Raw genomic sequence first — 24,217 nt, 5'->3', positions numbered from 1 at the left:
AAAAGAGAGAAGTTAAGAGAGTGGTGAAGCAATGTAAAAAGAGAGCAAATGAGAGAGTGGGTGAGATGTTATCAACAAATTTTGTTGAAAATAAGAAAAAGTTTTGGAGTGAGATTAACAAGTTAAGAAAGCCTAGAGAACAAATGGATTTGTCAGTTAAAAATAGGAGAGGAGAGTTATTAAATGGAGAGTTAGAGGTATTGGGAAGATGGAAGGAATATTTTGAGGAATTGTTAAATGTTGATGAAGATAGGGAAGCTGTGATTTCGTGTATAGGGCAAGGAGGAATAACATCTTGTAGGAGTGAGGAAGAGCCAGTTGTGAGTGTGGGGGAAGTTCGTGAGGCAGTAGGTAAAATGAAAGGGGGTAAGGCAGCCGGGATTGATGGGATAAAGATAGAAATGTTAAAAGCAGGTGGGGATATAGTTTTGGAGTGGTTGGTGCAATTATTTAATAAATGTATGGAAGAGGGTAAGGTACCTAGGGATTGGCAGAGAGCATGCATAGTTCCTTTGTATAAAGGCAAAGGGGATAAAAGAGAGTGCAAAAATTATAGGGGGATAAGTCTGTTGAGTGTACCTGGTAAAGTGTATGGTAGAGTTATAATTGAAAGAATTAAGAGTAAGACGGAGAATAGGATAGCAGATGAACAAGGAGGCTTTAGGAAAGGTAGGGGGTGTGTGGACCAGGTGTTTACAGTGAAACATATAAGTGAACAGTATTTAGATAAGGCTAAAGAGGTCTTTGTGGCATTTATGGATTTGGAAAAGGCGTATGACAGGGTGGATAGGGGGGCAATGTGGCAGATGTTGCAAGTGTATGGTGTAGGAGGTAGGTTACTGAAAGCAGTGAAGAGTTTTTACGAGGATAGTGAGGCTCAAGTTAGAGTATGTAGGAAAGAGGGAAATTTTTTCCCAGTAAAAGTAGGCCTTAGACAAGGATGTGTGATGTCACCGTGGTTGTTTAATATATTTATAGATGGGGTTGTAAGAGAAGTAAATGCGAGGGTCTTGGCAAGAGGCGTGGAGTTAAAAGATAAAGAATCACACACAAAGTGGGAGTTGTCACAGCTGCTCTTTGCTGATGACACTGTGCTCTTGGGAGATTCTGAAGAGAAGTTGCAGAGATTGGTGGATGAATTTGGTAGGGTGTGCAAAAGAAGAAAATTAAAGGTGAATACAGGAAAGAGTAAGGTTATGAGGATAACAAAAAGATTAGGTGATGAAAGATTGAATATCAGATTGGAAGGAGAGAGTATGGAGGAGGTGAACGTATTCAGATATTTGGGAGTGGACGTGTCAGCGGATGGGTCTATGAAAGATGAGGTGAATCATAGAATTGATGAGGGAAAAAGAGTGAGTGGTGCACTTAGGAGTCTGTGGAGACAAAGAACTTTGTCCTTGGAGGCAAAGAGGGGAATGTATGAGAGTATAGTTTTACCAACGCTCTTATATGGGTGTGAAGCGTGGGTGATGAATGTTGCAGCGAGGAGAAGGCTGGAGGCAGTGGAGATGTCATGTCTGAGGGTAATGTGTGGTGTGAATATAATGCAGAGAATTCGTAGTTTGGAAGTTAGGAGGAGGTGCGGGATTACCAAAACTGTTGTCCAGAGGGCTGAGGAAGGGTTGTTGAGGTGGTTCGGACATGTAGAGAGAATGGAGCGAAACAGAATGACTTCAAGAGTGTATCAGTCTGTAGTGGAAGGAAGGCGGGGTAGGGGTCGGCCTAGGAAGGGTTGGAGGGAGGGGGTAAAGGAGGTTTTGTGTGCGAGGGGCTTGGACTTCCAGCAGGCATGCGTGAGCGTGTTTGATAGGAGTGAATGGAGACAAATGGTTTTTAATACTTGACGTGCTGTTGGAGTGTGAGCAAAGTAACATTTATGAAGGGATTCAGGGAAACCGGCAGGCCGGACTTGAGTCCTGGAGATGGGAAGTACAGTGCCTGCACTCTGAAGGAGGGGTGTTAATGTTGCAGTTTAAAAACTGTAGTGTAAAGCACCCTTCTGGCAAGACAGTGATGGAGTGAATGATGGTGAAAGTTTTTCTTTTTCGGGCCACCCTGCCTTGGTGGGAATCGGCCGGTGTGATAATAAAATAAAATAATAATATATATATATATATATATATATATATATATATATATATACAAAACAACCACTCTGAAAGAATAGAGAAATTCCAAGTGCTTTCGTGACTACTCACATTATCAAGGATAATGATGATGTGAGTAGTCACGAAAGCGCTTGGAATTTCTCTATTCTTCCAGAGTGGTTGTTTTGCATATATATATATATATATATATATATATATATATATATATATATATATATATATATATATATATATATATATATATATATATATATATATATATGTATTTTATATATATATATATATATATATATATATATATATATATATATTTTATATATATATATATATATATATATATATATATATATATATATATATATATATATATATATATATATATATATATATATATATATATATATATATATATATATATATATATATATATATGTACATGTATAGTATATATATACAGTGGACCCCCGCATTCCGTTGGCATCACCTAACATTAAATCCGCATACCGATACATTTTATCGCTAAGATTTTGCCTTGCATACCGCTAAAAAACCCGCTCAACGCTATTCGTCCGAGACGTGTCTAATGTGCGGCCAGAGCCAGCCTCACATGTTCCACCGGTGGCATTGTTTACCAGCCAGCCTCCGCGGTAACATCCAAGCATACAATCGGAACATTTCATATTATTACAGTGTTTTTGGTGATTTTATCTGCAAAATAAGTGACCATGGGCCCCAATAAAGCTTTTAGTGCCAACCCTACAGGAATAAGGGTGAGAATTACTATAGAGATGAAGAAAGAGATCATTGCTAAGTATGAAAGTGGAGTGCGTGTCTCCGAGCTGGCCAGGTTGTATAGTAAACCCCAATCAACCATCGCTACTATTGTGTCCAACAAAACGGCAATCAAGGAAGCTGTTCTTGCCAAAGGTTCAACTGTGTTTTCGAAACAGAGATCGCAAGTGATGGAAGATGTTGAGAGACTCTTATGGGTGTGGATAAATGAAAAACAGATAGCAGGAGATAGCATCTCTCAAGTGATCATAAGTGAAAAGTCTAGGAAGTTGCATGAGGATTTAATTAAAAAAATGCCTGCAACTAGTGATGATGTGAGTGAATTTAAGGCCAGCAAAGGTTGGTTTGAGAGATTTAAGAAGCGTAGTGGCATACATAGTGTGATAAGGCATGGTGAGGCTGCCAGTTCGGACCACAAAGCAGCTGAAAAATATGTGCAGGAATTCAAGGAGTACATAGACAGTGAAGGACTGAAACCTGAACAAGTGTTTAATTGTGATGAAACAGGCCTGTTTTGGAAGAAAATGCCAAGCAGGACCTACATTACTCAGGAGGAAAAGGCACTCCCAGGACATAAGCCTATGAAAGACAGGCTTACTCTGTTGATGTGTTCCAATGCTAGTGGTGATTGCAAAGTGAAGCCTTTATTAGTGTATCACTCAGAAACTCCCAGAGCATTCAGGCAAAAGAATATCCTCAAGGCTAATTTGTGTGTGCTGTGGAGGGCAAACAGTAAGGCATGGGTCACTAGGGACTTTTTCTATGACTGGTTACACCATGCATTTGCCCCCAATGTGAAAGATTACCTAACTGAAAATAAATTAGACCTTAAGTGCCTCCTGGCCATCCTACAGACGTGGCAGAGCGACTTTATGGGGACATGAGCTTCATTAAGGTGAAGTTTTTGCCTCCTAATACCACTCCTCTCCTGCAGCCCATGGACCAGCAGGTTATTGCAAACTTCAAAAAACTGTACACAAAAGCTCTGTTTGAAAGGTGCTTTGTAGTGACCTCAGAAACTCAATTGACTCTAAGAGAGTTTTGGAGAGATCACTTTAATATCCTCAATTGTGTAAACCTTATAGGTAAGGCTTGGGAGGGAGTGACTAAGAGGACCTTGAACTCTGCTTGGAAGAAACTGTGGCCAGAATGTGTAGACCAAAGGGATTTTGAAGTGCTTGAGGCTAACCCTGGGAATCCAATGCCAGTTGTGGAATCCATTGTGGCATTGGGAAAGTCCTTGGGGTTGGAGGTTAGTGGGGATGATGTGGAAGAGTTGGTGGAGGAGGACAATGAAGAACTAACCACTGATGAGCTGCTAGATCAACTTCAACAGCAAGAGGCCAGACCTAAGGAAACTGCTTCGGAGGAGGGGAGAGAGAAATAGAAGAAGTTGCCTACTTCAAAGATTAAGGAAATGTGTGGAATGTGGCTTAAAGTGCAAACCTTTTTTGATGACAATCACCCTAACACAGCTATTGCAAGCCGTGCTGGTGACTATTACACTGACACTGTTGTGAAACACTTTAGGAAAGTCATAAAGGAACGAGAGGTACAGGCCACTATGGACAGATATGTTGTGCGACAGAAGTCCAGTGACTCTGAAGCTGGTCCTAGTGGCATTAAAAGAAGAAGGGAAGTAACCCCAGAAAAGGACTTGACATCTCAAGTCTTAATGGAAGGGGATTCCCCTTCTAAACACTAAGACTCTCTCCTCCTCCCATCCCATCAATCATCACCAGATCTTCAATAAAGGTAAGTGTCATGTAACTGTGCATGTCTTTTTCAGTTTGTGTGTATTAAAATTAATATTTCATGTGGTAAAAAATTTTTTTTTCATACTTTGGGGTGTCTTGCACGGATTAATTTGATTTCCATTATTTCTTATGGGAAAATTCATTCGCATAACGATAATTTCGCATAACAATGTGCTCTCAGGAACGGATTAATATCGTTATGCGGGGGTCCAAACTGTCTGTTTTCTCATCAATGTTTTTGAGAGCTTTACGAATTTGTAGTCCTGAGTTCATAGATGAGGAAATATCCAAAATTTATGAAATAGGTAATGATTTAAAATACCCAAGAAATGTAATTGATAAATCTTTTAAAGTTGCTAAAAACACTTTTTATAATCCAAAAAGGGGCAACCAGCCTTATTCAACTAAAAATATGTTGGTTCTCCCTTACCATGAAAACTTGGTTGATATGCCTTCTCTTCTTAAGACTTTTAATATTAAAGTTGTATTCAAAAATCTTGATACAGTAAAAAAACTTTTGATAAAGAATTCCCCCCAAAATGCTGATGGATGTGTCTATAAGATTCCTTGTAAAATTTGCGATAAAGTTTATTACGGTCAAACTGGTAAAAATCTCGAACTAAGATTAAAACAACATAAATATAGCATTAGAACTGGACAAGATTCCAATGCTCTATTTATTCATGTAAGAGATTTTAACCTTCCAATTGATTTTCAAAAAGTTGAGAAAGTAGTATCAAGCAAGTCCATGGTCGACAGGAATATAATTGAATCTTGTTTCATAAAAAGCAGTTTTGACAATAATATGAATATTTCCTTTGGTTTATATAAATTAGATCCATTTATAATTAATAGAATTTGGGAAGAATTTAATAATACACTGGACAAATAATTTTTAAATTTTCTTGGGTAGAATAGCTTGGGGGTGAGTTGTGCAAAGGACCTATCCAAGTTGGCTCGCCGCGCGTCACGTGTTTAACCGTTGTGGGATCTGATAGCGAGGTGCTGGCCGGACCCCTTATATAGCTTCCTTGGATGCTTCACTTTCATAGTTCCTTGATAATGTGAGTAGTCACGAAAGCGCTTGGAATTTCTCTATTCTTTCAGAGTGGTTGTTTTGCATATATATATACATATATATATATATATATATATATATATATATATATATATATATATATATATATATATATATATATATATATATATATATATATATATTTATTATTATTATCACACTGGCCAATTCCCACCAAGGCCTGCCTGCTGGAAGTCCAAGCCCCTCGCACACAAAACCTCCTGTACCCCCTCCCTCCAACCTTTCCTAGGCTGACCCCTACCCCGCCTTCCTTCCACTACAGACTGATACACTCTTGAAGTCACTCTGTTTCGCTCCATTCTCTCTACATGTCCGAACCACCTCAACAACCCTTCCTCAGCCCTCTGGACAACACTTTTGGTAATCCCGCACCTCCTCCTAACTTCCAAACTACGAATTCTTTGCATTATATTCACACCACACATTGCCCTCAGACATGACATCTCCACTGCCTCCAGCCTTCTCCTCGCTGCAACATTCATCACCCATGCTTCACACCCATATAAGAGCGTTGGTAAAACTATACTCTCATACATTCCCCTCTTTGCCTCCAAGGACAAAGTTCTTTGTCTCCACAGACTCCTAAGTGCACCACTCACCCTTTTCCCCTCATCAATTCTATGATTCACCTCATCTTTCATAGACCCATCCGCTGACACGTCCACTCCCAAATATCTGAATACATTCACCTCCTCCATACTCTCTCCCTCAAATCTGATATCCAATCTTTCATCACCTAATCTTTTTGTTATCCTCATAACCTTACTCTTTCCTGTATTCACTTTTAATTTTCTTCTTTTGCACACCCTACTAAATTCATCCACCAATCTCTGCAACTTCTCTTCAGAATCTCCCAAGAGCACAGTGTCATCAGCAAAGAGCAACTGTCATCAGCAAAGAGCAACTGTTACAACTCCCACTTTATGTGTGATTCTTTATCTTTTAACTCCATGCCTCTTGCCAAGACCCTCGCATTTACTTCTCTTACAATCCCATCTATAAATATATTAAACAACCACGGTGACATCACACATCCTTGTCTAAGGCCTACTTTTACTGGGAAATAATTTCCCTCTTTCCTACATACTCTAACTTGAGCCTCACTATCCTCGTAAAAACTCTTCACTGCTTTCAGTAACCTACCTCCTACACCATACACCTGCAACATCTGCCACATTGCCCCCCTATCCACCCTGTTATACGCCTTTTCCAAATCCATAAATGCCACAAAGACCTCTTAAGCCTTATCTAAATACTGTTCACTTATATGTTTCACTGTAAACACCTGGTCCACACATCCCCTACCTTTTGTAAAGCCTCCTTGTTCATCTGCTATCCTATTCTCTGTCTTACTCTTAATTCTTTCAATAATAACTCTACCATACACTTTACCAGGTATACTCAACAGACTTATCCCCCTATAATTTTTGCACTCTCTTTTGTCCCCTTTGCCTTTATACAAAGGAACTATGCATGCTCTCTGCCAATCCCTAGGTACCTTACCCTCTTCCATACATTTATTAAATAATTGCACCAACCACTCCAAAACTATATCCCCACCTGCTTTTAACATTTCTATCTTTATCCCATTAATCCCGGCTGACTTACCCCCTTTCATTTTACCTACTGCCTCACGAACTTCCCCCACACTCACAACTGGCTCTTCCTCACTCCTACAAGATGTTATTCCTCCTTTCCCTATACACGAAATCACAGCTTCCCTATCTTCATCAACATTTAACAATTCCTCAAAATATCCCCTCCATCTTCCCAATACCTCTAACTCTCCATTTAATAACTCTCCTCTCCTATTTTTAACTGACAAATCCATTTGTTCTCTAGGCTTCCTTAACTTGTTAATCTCACTCCAAAACTTTTTCTTATTTTCAACAAAATTTGTTGATAACATCTCACCCACTCTCTCATTTGCTCTCTTTTTACATTGCTTCACCACTCTCTTAACCTCTCTCTTTTTCTCCATATACTCTTCCCTCCTTGCATCACTTCTACTTTGTAAAAACTTCCCATATGCTAACTTGTTCTCTCTTACTACTCTCTTTACATCATCATTCCACCAATCGCTCCTCTTCCCTCCCGCACCCACTTTCCTGTAACCACAAACTTCTGCTGAACACTAACACTATATTTTTAAACCTACCCCATACCTCTTTGACCCCATTGCCTATGCTCTCATTAGCCCATCTATCCTCCAATAGCTGTTTATATCTTGCCCTAACTGCCTCCTCTTTTAGTTCATAAACACACACACAAATAACCCGCACATAAAAGAGAGAAGCTTACGACGACGTTTCGGTCTGACTTGGACCATTGACAAAGTCAGTGTGACTTTGTCAATGGTCCAAGTCGGACCGAAACGTCGTCGTAAGCTTCTCTCTTTTATGTGCGGGTTATTTGTGTATCGTTCCAGTCACGGTATTGTGCCTTTTTTGTTATTTAGTTTATAAACCTTTACCTCTCTCTTCCCTGATGCTACTATTCTCCTTGTATCCCATCTACCTTTTACTCTCAGTGTAGCTACAACTAGAAAGTGATCTGATATATCTGTGGCCCCTCTATAAACATGTACATCCTGAAGTCTACTCAACAGACTTTTATCTACCAATACATAATCCAACAAACTATTGTCATTTCGCCCTACATCATATCTTGTATACTTATTTATCCTCTTTTTCTTAAAATATGTATTACCTATAACTAAACCCCTTTCTATACAAAGTTCAATCAAAGGGCTCCCATTATCATTTACACCTGGCACCCCAAACTTACCTACCACACCCTTTCTAAAAGTTTCTCCTACTTTAGCATTCAGGTCCCCTACCACAATTACTCTCTCACTTGGTTCAAAGGCTCCTATACATTCACTTAACATCTCCCAAAATCTCTCTCTCCTCTGCATTCCTCTCTTCTCCAGGTGCATACACGTTTATTATGACCCACTTTTCGCATCCAACCTTTACTTTAATCCACATAATTCTTGAATTTACACATTCATATTCTCTTTTCTCCTTCCATAACTGATCCTTCAACATTACTGCTACCCCTTTCTTTGCTCTAACTCTCTCAGATACTCCAGATTTAATCCCATTTATTTCCCCCCACCGAAACTCCCCTACCCCCTTCAGCTTTGTTTCACTTAGGGCCAGGACATCCAACTTCTTTTCATTCATAACATCAGCAATCATCTGTTTCTTGTCATCCGCACTACATCCACGCACATTCAAGCATCCCAGTTTTATAAAGTTTTTCTTCTTCTCTTTTTTAGTAAATGTCTACAGGAGAAGGGATTACTAGCCCATTGCTAGTATGTGTGTATATGTATATATATATATATATATATATACGTATATATATACAGTGGACCCCCGCTTAACGAACTTTTTTCATTCCAGTAGTATGTTCAGGTGCCAGTACTGACCGAATTTTTCCCCATAAGGAATATTGTGAAGTAGATTAGTCCATTTCAGACCCCCAAACATACACGTACAAACGCACTTACATAAATACACTTACATAATTGGTCGCATTTGGAGGTGATCGTTAAGCGGGGGTCCACTGTATATATATATATAATATATATATAATATATATATAATATATATATATATATATATATATATATATATATATATATATACACACACACACACACACACACACACACACACACACACACACACACACACACACACACACACACACACACACACACAGAATATTTTATTGTGACTACGAACAAGTGGTATGGAATTGATAACAACACAACACTGGCTGGCCGAGGATTCAAACCTATGTCGTTTTGGCCCGGCGTTGTGGTGAGCGAAAATCACATGATTCCTTAGCCCACTGAACCACACAATCCTAGGACTGTTTGGTTCTGTGGGCTTAGGCGTCATGTTATTTTCGCTTGCCACAAGGCAGGGCCAAAATAATGTGGGTTCGAATCCTTAGCCAGTTGCAGTGTTGTTATTGATATACAGTGGACCCCCAGTTATTGGCCGTAATCCGTTCCAGAAGGTCGGCCAATAACCGAATTAATATTTCCCATAAGAATTAATGGAAATACAATTCTTCTGTTCCAAACAAAAATATTCGCAAAAAAAATCATTTTTTTAACAATTATGTAAGTATTACATACCTAATGCTGGCTTCTGGAAGATAGGGAGGAGGAAAGTATCCAAAACGGTTGGGATCCTCTCCAAGATATGATACTACGTGCCGCAAACTGCCTTTCTCACACTATACCATTCACTTATATATCCATACCTCACCTGTGCTATCTGTGCTTGGGGTTCAACTGCAGCAACACACCTAAAGCCAATAATAACCCAACAAAAAGCCGCAGTAAGAATAATCACTAAATCCCATCCCTGGCAACACACCCCCCCACTCTTCACAGATCTAAACTTACTCCCTGTTCAGTACATCCACACTTACTACTGTGCAATCTACATCTACAGGACCTTAAATTCCAATATTAACCTTGACCTAAAACGCTTTCTTGATAGTTGTGACAGAACCCACAGGCACAACACCAGACACAAACATCTCTATGACATTCCCCGTGTCCGACTAAACCTTTGCAAAAATTCAATGTATGTTAAAGGCCCTAAAATCTGGAACACCCTACCTGAAAATTCCAAAACTGCAGACACATTCATCACCTTCAAAACTACCATCAGAAAACATCTTATCTCCCTGATACACCCTGTCAACTAATAATACGAATACCACCTGGTGGTTCACACTTACACTCACTCACCCATTTGACCATAAACAGAAATATCAATCTCAATCTCAAAATAATGAATCTTAACTTGTCAAAAGTTGGCCTGTGATACTCCAATACTGAAACTATGTATAGTGCCAAAACAAAAGCATTCACATTGCTAAACTCACAACTAGTATTTAGTCACTTAGCCATAATACCAACTTATCTCATAATTCTGTAACATTTTAAACCTAAGATTAATATAAGTCTGCCCGAAATGCCTAGCCATGCTAGGCGTTCTAGTGGTACACTCTGTAATTATTATTTTACTACATATAAACCACACAATAACCAAATTCTGTAAACTCAGCATTGTAATACTTATAGAGAATAAAGTTTGAATTGAATTGAATTGAATTGAGGAGTTAGTGTTTGGTAGGGGAATCCCCCTCCATAGACTTTAGGTAGCAAAGCCTTCTCTGGGGTTACTTCCCTTTTGTCTTTTATTGACACCAGGACCAGCTTGAGAGTCACTGGGCCCCTGTTTCACAAAATAACTGTCCAGAGTGTTCTGTTTCTGGTGTGTCTAAGATTTCCCTGAAGTGGGACAGGGTTTTGTCACTAAACATGTTGTAGATATGGCTTGTTTCAGCTTTGTCAAGGTGGTGTTTCTCTACAAAAGCTTGCACCGTAGTCCACATTGCACACACCTCTTTAATCTCTGAAGAAGGCACCTACTTCACTCCCTCTTCCTCCTCTGAAGCAAGTTCCTCAGCTGCAGTCTGTTGCTGTTCGAGATGAAGCTCTTGCAGCTCTTCAGTGGTTAGCTCTTCCCTGTGGTTCTCCATCAATTCTTCCACATCCTCGCCACTCACCTCCGACCCCAGGGACTTCCCCAGTGCCACAATAGAGTCCACAGGGTAGGCAGGGTCAGGGTCAGCCTCAAAGCCTTCAAAATTCCTCTCTTGGACACAATCCGGCCACAGTTTTCTCCAAGCAGAGTTCAAAGTCCTGGAAGTCACTCCATCCTAAGCCTTACCTATAAGGCTTATGCAATGGAGGATAGTGAAGTGATTCCTCCAGAACTGTCTTAGGGTCAACTGAGTGTCCGAGGTCACTTCAAAGCACTTTTGAAACACTGCTTTTGTGTAGTGTTTTCAAGTTAGAAATGACCTGCTGGTCCAAGGGCTGGAGGAGAGGAGTGGTGTTAGGAGGCAAGAACTTCACTGTGATGAAACTGAAGTCCCTAAACACTTAGTCTTGCAAGTCTGGGGGATGTGCAGAAGCACTGTCCAGTAACAGGAGGCACTTGAGTGACAATTTCTTTTCCAGGAGGTATTTTTTCACACTTGGGCCAAACACATCATTAACCCACTCTTTGAAAATTTGCCTTGTGACCCATACCTTATGATTAGCTTTCCACATCACACACAATCAATTCTTCATGACATTGTTTTTCTTGAACACACTGGGATTTTCTGAGTGATACACGAGTAAAGGCTTCACTTTGAAATCCCCACTAGCATTACCACACAACAAAAGAGTAAGCCTGTCTTTCAAAGGCTTGTGTCCTGGCAGTGCCTTTTCCTCCTGGGTAATGTAGGTCCTGTTTGGCATTTTCTTCCAAAAACGGCGCTTCATCATCCTTCCTGTTTCGAATCCTTAAGCCTTTACATAGTCCTGGAATTCGTGAATATACTTTTCAGCTGCCCATTTGTCAGAACTTGCAGCCTCACCATGCCTTACAACACTGTGTATGCCACTACGCTTCTTAAATCTATCAAACCATCCTTTGCTGGCCCTAAATTCACAAACTGCAGCACTTGTTCCAGGCATTTTCTTTGTAAGATCCTCATGGAATTGCTTTGCCTTCTCACAAATGATCGACTCCACAACACTGTCTCCCACTAATTGTTTTTCCTGAATCCACAATAATAATAAATTTTCCATCTCTTCTATTATTGGTGGCCTTTGTTCAGTTAGAAAAGTTACTCCTTTTGCAACATTAGCATCTTTGATTTGTTCTTTCTTTGCCAGGATGGATGTAATTGTTGATTTATTCTTGCTGTACATCCTGGCAAGTTCCACCACCTTCATACCACTGTCATATTTTTGTATCACTTCACACTTAAATTCCATGGTGTTTCTCACTTTCTTTACCACACGAACTTTACAAGGAACTTTCTTTGGAGCCATCTTTACTAATTTCACAGTTGCACTGCAAGAAAAACCACTAAAAACAATGGTAAACAAGCGACTTACAACCTGCTCGGCATACGACCATTTGACTTACGACCTTGTTTTCTATGCCAAATTTCTGGGAAATAAACAACTGTTTGTGATGTACACAGTGTTTATCCTAAACCTTACAGTATAAAATACAGTACTAACAGCATAAAAAGTAAAGTAAAAAATGAAATACCAAAATAAAACAATAAAATAAAGTCATTACAAAAATGTGATGTTGATATTCAGTAGCAAGGTTCAACTTGCGTCCTTTTCTACTTACGACTGGTTTGTCTGAACCGAACTCGGTCGTAAGTTGGATGGTACCTGTATATATATACACACACACACCTGGAGTTTACCTAGAGAGGGTTTCGGGGGTCAGTGCCCCCTGGCCTGGTCTGGGACCAGGCCCGGTGGCCTGGTGGCTAAAAGCTCCCGCTTCACACACGGAGGGCCCGGGTTCGATTCCCGGCGGGTGGAAACATTTCGACACGTTTCCTTACACCTGTTGTCCTGTTCACCTAGCAGCAAATAGGTACCTGGGTGTTAGTCGACTGGTGTGGGTCGCATCCTGGGGGACAAGATTAAGGACCCCAATGGAAATAAGTTAGACAGTCCTCGATGACGCACTGACTTTCTTGGGTTATCCTGGGTGGCTAACCCTCCGGGGTTAAAAATCCGAACGAAATCTTATCTCTTATCAGGGTCTGATCAACCAGGCTGTTACTGCTGGTCGCACGCAAGCTGACGTACGAACCACAGCCCGGTTGGTCAGGTACTGACTTTAGGTGCCTGTCCAGTGCCTTCTTGAAGACAGCCAGGGGTCTATTGGTAATCCCCCTTATGTATGCTGGGAGGCAACTGAACAGTCTTGCACCCCGGACACTTGTGTTGTCTCTCAGTGTACTCGTGGCACCCACTTTTCATCAGGGGAATGTTGCATCTCCAGCCAAGTCTTTTGCTTTCATATGGAGCGATTTTCGTGTGCAGGTTTGGTACTAATCCCTCCAGGACCTTCCAAGTGTATATTATCATGCATCTCTCTCACCTGCGTTCGAGGGAATACAGATCAAGGACCTTCAACCGTTCCCAGTAGTTTAGGTGCCTTATCGCACTTGTGTGTGCCGTGAGTTCTTTGTACACTCTCCAGGTCTGCAATGTCGCCAGCCTTGAAGGGGGCCGTTAGTGTACAGCAGTATTCTAGCCTAGAGAGCACAAGCGATTTGAAGAGAATCATCATGGGCTTGGCGTCCCTAGTTTTGAAGGTTCTCATTATCCATCCTGTTATTTTCCTAGCAGATGAAGTACAGTGGGCCCCCGGTTAACGATATTTTTTCATTCCAGATGTATGTTCAGGTGCCAGTACTGACCGAATTTGTTCCCATAAGGAATATTGTGAGGTAGATTAGTCCATTTCAGACCCCCAAACATACACGTACAAACGCGATTACATAAATACACTTACATAATTGGTCGCATTGGGAGGTGATCGTTAAGCGGGGGTCCACTGTAGATACACTGTTGTGGTCTTTGAAGGCGAGATCCTCTGACATTATCATTCCCAGGTCCTTCACATTACTTTTCCACTCTATTGTATGGTTAGAATTTGTGGTATACCTGGAGTTTACCTGGAGAGAGTTCCGGGGGTCAACGCCCCCGTGGCCCGGTCTGTGACCAGGCCTCCCTGACACATTTTTAATTTCTTCATGTTTTCTATATCTGAGTAGTTGAAATTTCTCCTCGTTGAACTTTATATTGTTTTGAGTGGCCCATTCGAAGATTTGGTTGATGTCCACTTGGAGTCTCGCAGTGTCTTCAATAGAGGTCACTGCCATAGTGATCTGGGTGTCATCCGCAGAGGAAGACACGGAGCTATGGCTTACATCTCTCTATGTCAGAAATGAGGATGAGGAATGGAACGGGAGCGAGTACTGTGCCTTGTGGAACAGAGCTTTTTACCCTGGCTGCCTGGGACTTTACTCTGTTTACTATTACTCTTTGTGTTCTATTTGTCAGGAAGTTGTAGATCCATCTACCAACTTTTCCTGTTATTCCTTTACCCCGCATTTTGTGTGCTATTACACCATGGTCACACTTGTCGAAAGCTTTTGCAAAGTCTGTGTATACTACATCTGTATTTTGTTTATTCTCTACAGCATCCAGGACCTTGTCATAGTGGTCCAGTAGCTGGGAAAGGCAGGAGCGACCTGCTCTAAACCCGTGTTGCCCTGGGTTGTGTAATTGATGGGTATCTAGGTGGTTGGCTATCTTGCTTCTTAGAAGCCTCTCAAAGATTTTTATGATATGGGATGTTAGTGCTATCTGATCCTGATACCAACCTCTTATTGAATGACTTAAATGAATCAAACAGTAACTGTAATTACTACACAGCAGAACAATCAAAGGCACTTCTCAGAGCCAACAACAACATAACTGTCTTTACTACAATATCAGATCTTTAAGCAAACATTACGATGACCTCATAGCATTACTAAATTCCCTACATGCCAGTATGTCCATCATTACTCTCACCGAAACCTGGCTAAAGCCTGATACTACAGATGTCTATGCCATTCTTGGTTACACAGCCATACACAACTGTAGGCCAGATCAACAAGGGGGTGGCACAGCTGTATACTACTCAGACCAACTAGAATGTATCACTAATACTTGCACAAGGGATGAACATGGGGAATATATAATAGCTAAATTCAAATCCAAATACCTACAAAAACCTCTCACAGTGATAAACATCTACAGAGTACCACAGTCAAACATTAGCTGTTTTAGTGAAAACCTAGGAAATATGATAACTGATGCACACATGAATCATGAATAAAGATCACTTACTACTCTCAGGTGACTTCAATATAAATCTCCTGCAAGACCAGGACCCACACATTACTAAATTCACAAACACCATGAGTAACTGCTTGTTGCTACCAACAGTATCAAACCTACAAGAATTACAGAGACTAGTGTTTCCCTACTAGACCACATCTGGACCAACACCCTTTAAAATCAGGCATAATCAGAGATAATACCACAGACCACTACCCTACCTTCCTCATAACTAGTCTAGGCAAATTACCCCAAGACACTACTAAAGTCACTTTCAGACTTCACAATGAGGCAGCCATTAATAACTTTACAACAGCAGTGACAAACATTGACTGGCACACTGAGCTACAAATCTATACAGATATTGACAAATGTATTAATAATTTTCTAAAAAAGACCCAATACCTCTATAACAAGCACTGCCCTAAAAAACTAAACAGATGACAGCTAAGAGACTGAACAGTCCCTGGCTAACACACAGCATCCTCAAATCCATAAATACAAAGCACCTATACAAAAAACAGTACAGAATGGGTCACATAACCAGAGACCAAACGAAACGTTACTCATCAATCCTAACCAGCCTGATAAGAAGGGCAAAAAAATTGTATTATTAGAACAGATTATCCAACTTAAAATGTGAAATAAAAAAGACCTGGAAAACCCTATCAGAAATTCTAGGAACAAAAAAGATATCACAAAATAGTGCAATTGAACTAACAAAACCAGATGAACCCCAACTCCCACCAACTGAAACAGCAAACAGACTCAATGATTTCTTCTCCACCATAGGAAAAAACCTTGCCAATAAAATCCCAAGCTCAAATACTCCACCCAATGACTACCTCACTGGCAACTACCCGAACACACTGTTAATAGCTCCGGCTAACCCAACATAAGTCTCCCTTATTATCAACACACTAAAAAAGACAGGAGATTTAAATACCTTACCACCCTTTATATACAAAAAAGCATCACAAGTGCTGTCACCAATCATTGCAACACTCTTTAACCCTTTGACTGTTTATGCCGTATAAATACGTCTTAAGCGCCACTGTTTCTGACGTATTTATACTCAATAATTCTAGCGGCTTCAAATCAAGCGGAAGAAAGCTGGTAGGCCCACATGTGAGAGAATGGGTCTGTGTGGTCAGTGTGCACCACATAAAAAAAATCCTGCAGCACACAGTGCATAATGAGAAAAAAAAACTGATCGTTTTTTTGGATTAAATCGCCGACTTTGAGGTGTATTTTCGTATAGTATTTATCGATGTATTTGCATTTTCATGGTCTTAGGTGATAAAATGGAAAACGTATTACAGAAATAGAGATGATTTTCATTGCTTTGACGATGAAAACGACCTTAAAACTGAGCTCAAAGTAGCAGAAATGTTCGATTTTTACCAATGTTCAGGAGTAAACAAATCACACCACACGTCCAATACACGTCAACTGGGGAGTCTAATATTCTTTCACTAGTGCACTGATATTATTTATACCATTTTTACAATAATGCAGTAGTCTGCATAACAGTAAATTTTGTATTTTTTTGTATGAATAAAAAATCAAAATAGAAAGCAATAATAATATAAGAGGGGCCTAGAGATGTGACTAATGAACAGAGGATATGTTATTTTAGTGCCAAGAATGTCTACCTTGTTTATTCTGGACCCTATTTTGAAATTGGCATCTTTTTTAGTTTGTGTGAAATTGGCCAAATTGCCAATTTCTGACCACCATAGTGGGTAGTCCAAATTGGTAAATGGGAGGTTTCTTGTACTCAGCTGATAGATAAAATGGAGTTCTAAAGAAATAGCTATGAGTTTGGTCAACTGGAACAACGGAATTGGCTGAAAATAGGGCTCAAAGTCGGCGAAATCGCCGATACGCATATGTCGCCGAGACCGCTAACTTCGCGGGAGCGTAATTCCATGAGTTTTCGACCAAATTTCGAACTTTTGGTGTCATTACCATCGGGAAAAGATTCTCTATCATTTCATAAGAAAAAATAATTTTTTTTTTTCAAAAATTTATTGACATAGAATGAGTTTCAGAAAGGGGCCTGAAACAGTCAAAGGGTTAACAAATCCATCGAATCCTCTACCTTCCCTACAGTTCTCTAAACAGCGAGGGTCACCCCGATCCATAAAGGAGGAGACCAAACAGACTTGAATAACTATAGGCCAATATCCAACTTACACCCTCTCTCTAAAATCTTCGAAAAATTAATTCATAAGCGAATCTATTCCTACCTCATCTCCCACAACATACTCAACCCCTGTCAGTTTGGGTTCAGGCCTAATAAAAATACGAATGATGCTATTATACACATGATAGAACAAATATACACTGCACTAGAGAAAAAAGAAGTCCCACTGGGGATCTTCATTGACTTACGTAAAGCTTCTGATACAGTTGACCATGACTTGCTCCACATAAAATTGTCACACTATGGTATAAGAGGGCACTCCCTCAACTACCTAAAGTCATACCTCAGCAACAGAAGCCAATATGTGTACACAAATGGGGCAAACTCTTCCGCACAGCCAATTACAGTTGGTGTCCCACAGGGAAGTGTCCTTGGCCCTCTTCTCTTTCTCATTTACATAAATGACCTACCAAATGCATCGCAACTACTCAAACCCACACTATTTGCAGATGACACTACATACGTCTTCTCTCACCTGAGCCCAGTCATGCTAGCCAATACTGTGAATACCGAATTACAGACAATATCTACCTGGATGAGGACTAACAAACTTACTCTCAACATTCACAAAACCTACTTCATTCAATTTGGTAACAGAGCTACAGATGTCCCTCTTAACATAATGATAAACAGATCACCTATCACAAAGCTCACAGAGGGAAAATTCTTAGGAATCCACCTTGATAATATTATTATTATTATAATCAAAAGAAGCGCTAAGCCACAAGGACTATACAGCACCTTGATAATAGACTCAAATTTCAAACACATATACGTACAACAAATTTCCAAGAAAATTTCCAAGACCGTAGACATACTATCGAAGATACGGTACTATGTTCCACAGTCAGCCTTCCTGGCCCTATACCACTCACTTATTTACCCCTATCTCACCTATGGAATTTGTGCATGGGGCTCAACAATAATAAACCATCTCAGACCATTAATTACCCAACAAAAGGCTGCAGTCAGAATAACAAATTCCCTCTACAGGCAGCACACTCCACCAATATTCAAAACACTAAACCTACTCACCATACAAAACATCCATACTTATTATTGTACCTACTACACTTAACTCGGATATAAACCCTCCCCTCAAACGTCTCCTTACCGACCTCAACAGAACACATGACCATAACACAAGGCACAGATCACTCTTTGATGTTCGTCGTGTCCATCTCACACTATGCAAAAACTCAATGCACATAAAAGGCCCAAAACTCTGGAATTCATTACCTGTGAATATAAAAGAAACACTGTTTATAAATTCAAGTCTCTTCTTAAAAATCACTTACTCACCCACAACCAAATAAATACTGAATAATTGTATCTCATAAATGTTTAACCTGTGACCCAATCAAACTTTGTTATTTTTAATTAATTACCTAACAGAATACTCCATTCTACTTAATGCACAGCAACACAGTAAATGACCATATGACCTGTCTTTGAAATACTCATTTGTGCTTAATTGTTATCTGTTTACAATAATGCTTTACCACTGAATATATCATTGCTTAGTTAATCTTAAGTTAATTTTAAGCCTGCCCATAATGCTCTGCATACAAGAGGCTTTGGCATGTTACACTTAACCACTGTATTTCTTTGTACTTCTATGTATCATGTTCAAATTAATAAATAAATAAAATAAATAAATAAATATGATAATTGTATTTATGTTTATCTGTACCTGGAGTTTACCTGGAAACACAAACTTGCTTGCTTAACCTTCAGGTCTCTTTCTGATCTGGTTCATACTAAGACTGGTCTTGATATATTCAGACAATCTGTTCCATTCATTTATTTTAAGCCTGTCCATAATGCTCTGCATAAAAGGGGCTCTTGGCATGTACACACCCAACTACTATAATTCTTTGTACAACTATGTATCATGTCTAAATAAACTATTATTATTATTATTATTATTGTTGTTGTATAATAAAACACACTTGAGGCCTGACTTCCTACTGTGGGTACTACAAATCTGTGTTCACTCTCCCTAGTACTATTTCAGCTTTGGTTCCTAAGTTTGACAAAATTTGCATCATGATATTCCAGACAGTACTTGTATGCAATTTTATACACATTATTTAACTTCAGCTGATTTACTGTATGTGCTACATTCAGCATATTCAGTTGTTGTAATTTATGGTAGCCTATATGCTCTCTTGGACTCTAGTCCAGGATAAATCTCAACATTTTCCTCTGGGTGATTTTTTGTCTTTCTTCTCATTTTTTTTTTTTGTTTGAGCAGAGCACTATGAAGGCCATGAATAATCCACATGATATTGCATAAAATCTAGACATAAGGTCCTGCGAGCCTCTGAAGGTAGACACCATGCCTGTCTATGGAGGAACTTTAACTTGGCATTGCTTTTTTTTTTAGTACAATGTTTACTATCAATTCTCCTGACATGCTTGAGTCAAAGGAGATTCCCAGATATTTCACGGAAAATACTGACGTGATGGGTTCCCTGTTACACCAGACATTAAAGGTACCTGTGGAAACATTAGGACGTCTTTCCTTAAAACACCTGCTCTCCATGTTCACCTATTAGTAAAATAAGTACCTGGGTGTTGTGGACTGGTGTGCGAGGTATCCTGAGCCAAAATTGACCAAATTTGCCTGAAATGCTCTGCCTAACAAGGGGCTTTCTATATAGTCGTATGTCACTGATGTCAGCTACGCCTGTATACCTTGAACATGTACTTGTAGAAATACAGATTATTATTATTTTTAGTTTACTTTCTTTGACACACAACATGGCTTCTGTTGTCGGAAGGATGTAGTAATAGTTTGTCTACTAACCATTAGCCATAACACTTAGTTCCAGTGATTGTACATTAATTAGTGGGTCTTTACCTGACACTAGCTGACCACTGTCATCTGCATACAATAAAAGTTTAGCAAGTTTATTCAGGGATACATAAATACAGTTACATATATATTATAATGTGTATATATATATATATATATATATATATATATATATATATATATATATATATATATATATATATATATATATATATATATATATATATATATATATATTTATATTTATTTATTTCATATACTCTACTTCGTCAAAAGTCTAACATGTCAGCTGTTCATTTTAGCCATGTAGATAAATATTTAATCTTAAATCAGTTACATATAAACGAGTAACACATCAGATCATTTTTAATTTACTGAACTTTGAAATGACTCAATTTTTTGCCATTCTTAAAGTCATATGTTATATTGAGCCTTACTTGACTAGTAATAATGTACAATGCCTAGGCAGTTTATAATAGTTGTGCATAATGACAGCCCGTGTCATGTGGGAGTGAAAATTAAGTGTCAAAGGACACCCGTCCGTGCACACAAGAAAATTCAACAGCAAATCGGCCCGTATTGCGGGTTCAAGAAAGACCACAGTCGCCATCACTTACTGCTACTCTACTGCACTCTTTACCAAGGCTTCTTTTACCTTGGGATACTTGTCTTTGATGATAACCATCCGTTCGTCAGATTCTACTACAAGATCTGGGTCGTTCATGGAAGCTAGAAGCCCCTGGGACCAATGTGTCTTCTTGGCTGGCTGCAAAGTGGTGGTGTCAGAAGCTGCTCTCTTACTTGGTGTAGCAGCAGCCATCTTGCCTGGCCATAGTAACTCTGCCTCCTTCACCCCTTCCCTACCGTCAACTTCCCCCTCCCATCATCATATAACCCCCACCCCTCACCACCAGACAATCCCATCCCTCTCCCCAGAGGTCCCTTCCCAATCGTATTTCCCCACCAGACTCTTCTTTTCCTATTCCGCCACCGATCGAGGACCCTTCCCGCTTCTGTCGATCCCTTTCCATAACATCAGCCCTTAGCCTTCCCTCTTTAATATCTTTATTATGCATCCTATACCCATGGTGTAGGTGGAAGTCAAAAGATTACAAAGGCACATAATGCGTCCAGGGACTGGGCCCCAAAGTTTTGATAGTTAAACGAGTTACAGTGTTACTGAACTACATATGTAATAATGGTTGCAGTCATAATGAGTTATTTATGCGTTATTTACAGTGTGTAAAGTAAGGGTATTTTTCAAGAATTGTTGGTAATATACCAGTGGATAAAATATTTTAGACATTTCATGAACATTTCTGAGTTTACCTGGAAAAAGTTCCTGGAGTTTACCTTGAGAAAGTTCCGGGGGTCAACGCCCCCGCGGCCCGGTCTGTGACCAGGCCTCACGGTGGATCAGGGCCTGATCAACCAGGCTGTTACTTCTGGCTGCACGCAATCCAACGTACGAACCACAGCCCGCCTGGTCAGAAGTTGTCTGAATTAATAAATTTCATCGCATTCCAACGATAGATCGATACCATTCCTAACCCTTCTAGGGTAGGGTAGGTGCCTGAGCCCGAGCCTTTAGCTCATAAGACTGTCATTCCCATTAGCCCCCTTGGGGCGGGGATGGCAGACCAGAGAGGCCTAGCTTGTGGCTAGGCCTGGGGACAGTTAGTCCCAAAGATGAGGAGGTACTTGTGCCTCCTCCCATGGGAGACTTAGGTCTCAGACACTCCCTAAAGAGGGAGCCAAGGCCGGGCCACCACTTGGAAAAGGCCCGGGCCGGGAGAATACCGGTTAATCTTTAATAATAATAATCGCATTCCAACACAATGACTCAAGATATGACAATTGTTTACATTTAGTTTGATTTGACTTTTTGGGGGGTTATCCTAGGCAGTTTACACTATACTATAACAATATTACATCTTTATTTCTACATGTATAAGGTATACAGGCCTAGCTGACATCAATGGCATATTACTGTATAGAAAGCTGCTTGTTATGCAGAGCATTTCTGGCAAATTAGGTCAGTTTTGTCCCAGGATGCAACCCACACCAGTCGACTAACACCCAGGTACCCACTTTACTGATGGGCGAACATAGACAACCAATGTAAGAAAACACGCCCAATGTTTCTACTCTTTCCGGGAATCGAACCCGGACCCTCAATGAGGGAAGCGAGAGCTTTTGCCACCAGGCCACGGACAACCGTGATAATAGTACTTGTATATCTGTGTTTAAATAAACTTATTTAACTTCCCAGGGTTACTGGTAACCCAGCAGGAGCTAGCCGGTAGTGACATCTAATTATTATTATCAAAAAGAAGCGCTAAGCCACAAAGTGACATCTAAGAATCTGCTTATTTTGTTGGATGTACCATAGACACGGGGCTCCTCCCGCATGACAATGATGATAAGTGGACTGATCAGTGTCAGTCTCAGGTCAGTTGAAATTCTTTTCGTATTATTGTTCTCAAATTGTTATCTGACAGCCCAAGATTGTAATATCCTTCTTTGAAGGCATATGACATTGCCAGTTCATCAGTTCTATCATGCATCTGAAGACCAATGCGACATAGAATCCACAGGTGTACTATGACTCCACTGTCCACAATTTTACCACACCTGTGTCTATATTAGGAGAGAAGTAAATAATAAAAATGATTGTTATAGGAATGTAGTTTGAAGCCTGAGTAGATCTATAACCCACTATGATAACATGAACATAGATAAGTATGTCTATGGAGTAACGTGTAATGTGAACAAACTGACTGATGTTGTAGTGGCCAGGCTTAGGCTTGGCTACAAGTACTTCTGGCAGTTTGGGAGACACACAGATGATGATCAAACTAAATGTAAATTATGTGATCAGGCATATGGTCACTCTCTTGAACACTATGTGCTTAATTGTCCACTTATTGAGGAATACAGAGATAGACAATATAATAACCTATGTGACATGTCAAGATATCTTATTAATGAAAATAAGATACCGGATATACTAAGCAAATTTCCTAAATTTGCTTGTAACAGATAACTGAACTATAGATATGTAGATATAAATCTATATGTATTCCTGTTAACCCTTTGGGGCCTAGTTCCTAGGCCTTTTGTGTATCCATATGCTCTTGCGCTACCGTCCACAGGATGGATATGGGGTGCACAATAAACTAGCAACTTCGGTGGCAAAATCTAATGTGTCAAGCTTTTGACACAAGCATACCACAGTTGATACTTTGGGAGTTAAGAAAATTTACGGATGATTAAGAATAATTTACAATTAAAGTGTCAACATTACACAAATAACCCGCACATAAAAGAGAGAAGCTTACGACGACGTTTCGGTCCGACTTGGACCATTGACCATTGGACCATTGACAAAGTCAATGGTCCAAGTCGGACCGAAACGTCGTCGTAAGCTTCTCTCTTTTATGTGCGGGTTATTTGTGTATCGTTCCAGTCACGGTATTGTGCCTTTTTTGTTATCTAAAGTGTCAATCTTTTGTATGATACATTGACGCATCTGAGTGCGAGGAATATGGCAAGGGTAGAGGCCCAGTTTTTGATGTGTGCTCTAATTTCTTTATGAGAGCCATGACTCGGTATGACAACTGCAGCAC

At 39.8% G+C, this 24,217-nt stretch overlaps 1 protein-coding gene across 1 annotated transcript in view; it reads right to left on the bottom strand.

Moving 5' to 3' along the window:
- Positions 1–21,461, bottom strand: part of Aptx (aprataxin) — a 63,786-nt gene extending 42,325 nt beyond the window's left edge. The window contains exon 1 of the mRNA XM_070100180.1: positions 21,244–21,461. Coding sequence (XP_069956281.1) covers positions 21,244–21,408 — 165 coding nt within the window. The 5' untranslated portion in view covers positions 21,409–21,461. The remainder of the gene's footprint in view (positions 1–21,243) is intronic.
- Between the last annotated feature and the right edge of the window lie 2,756 nt (positions 21,462–24,217).

This window comes from Cherax quadricarinatus, chromosome 71 (genome assembly GCF_038502225.1).
Source record: "Cherax quadricarinatus isolate ZL_2023a chromosome 71, ASM3850222v1, whole genome shotgun sequence".
NCBI classification, from domain to species: Eukaryota; Metazoa; Arthropoda; class Malacostraca; order Decapoda; family Parastacidae; genus Cherax; species Cherax quadricarinatus.
Note: the sequence above shows the minus strand (reverse complement) of the source record. Positions and strands in the feature narration are given on the sequence as shown.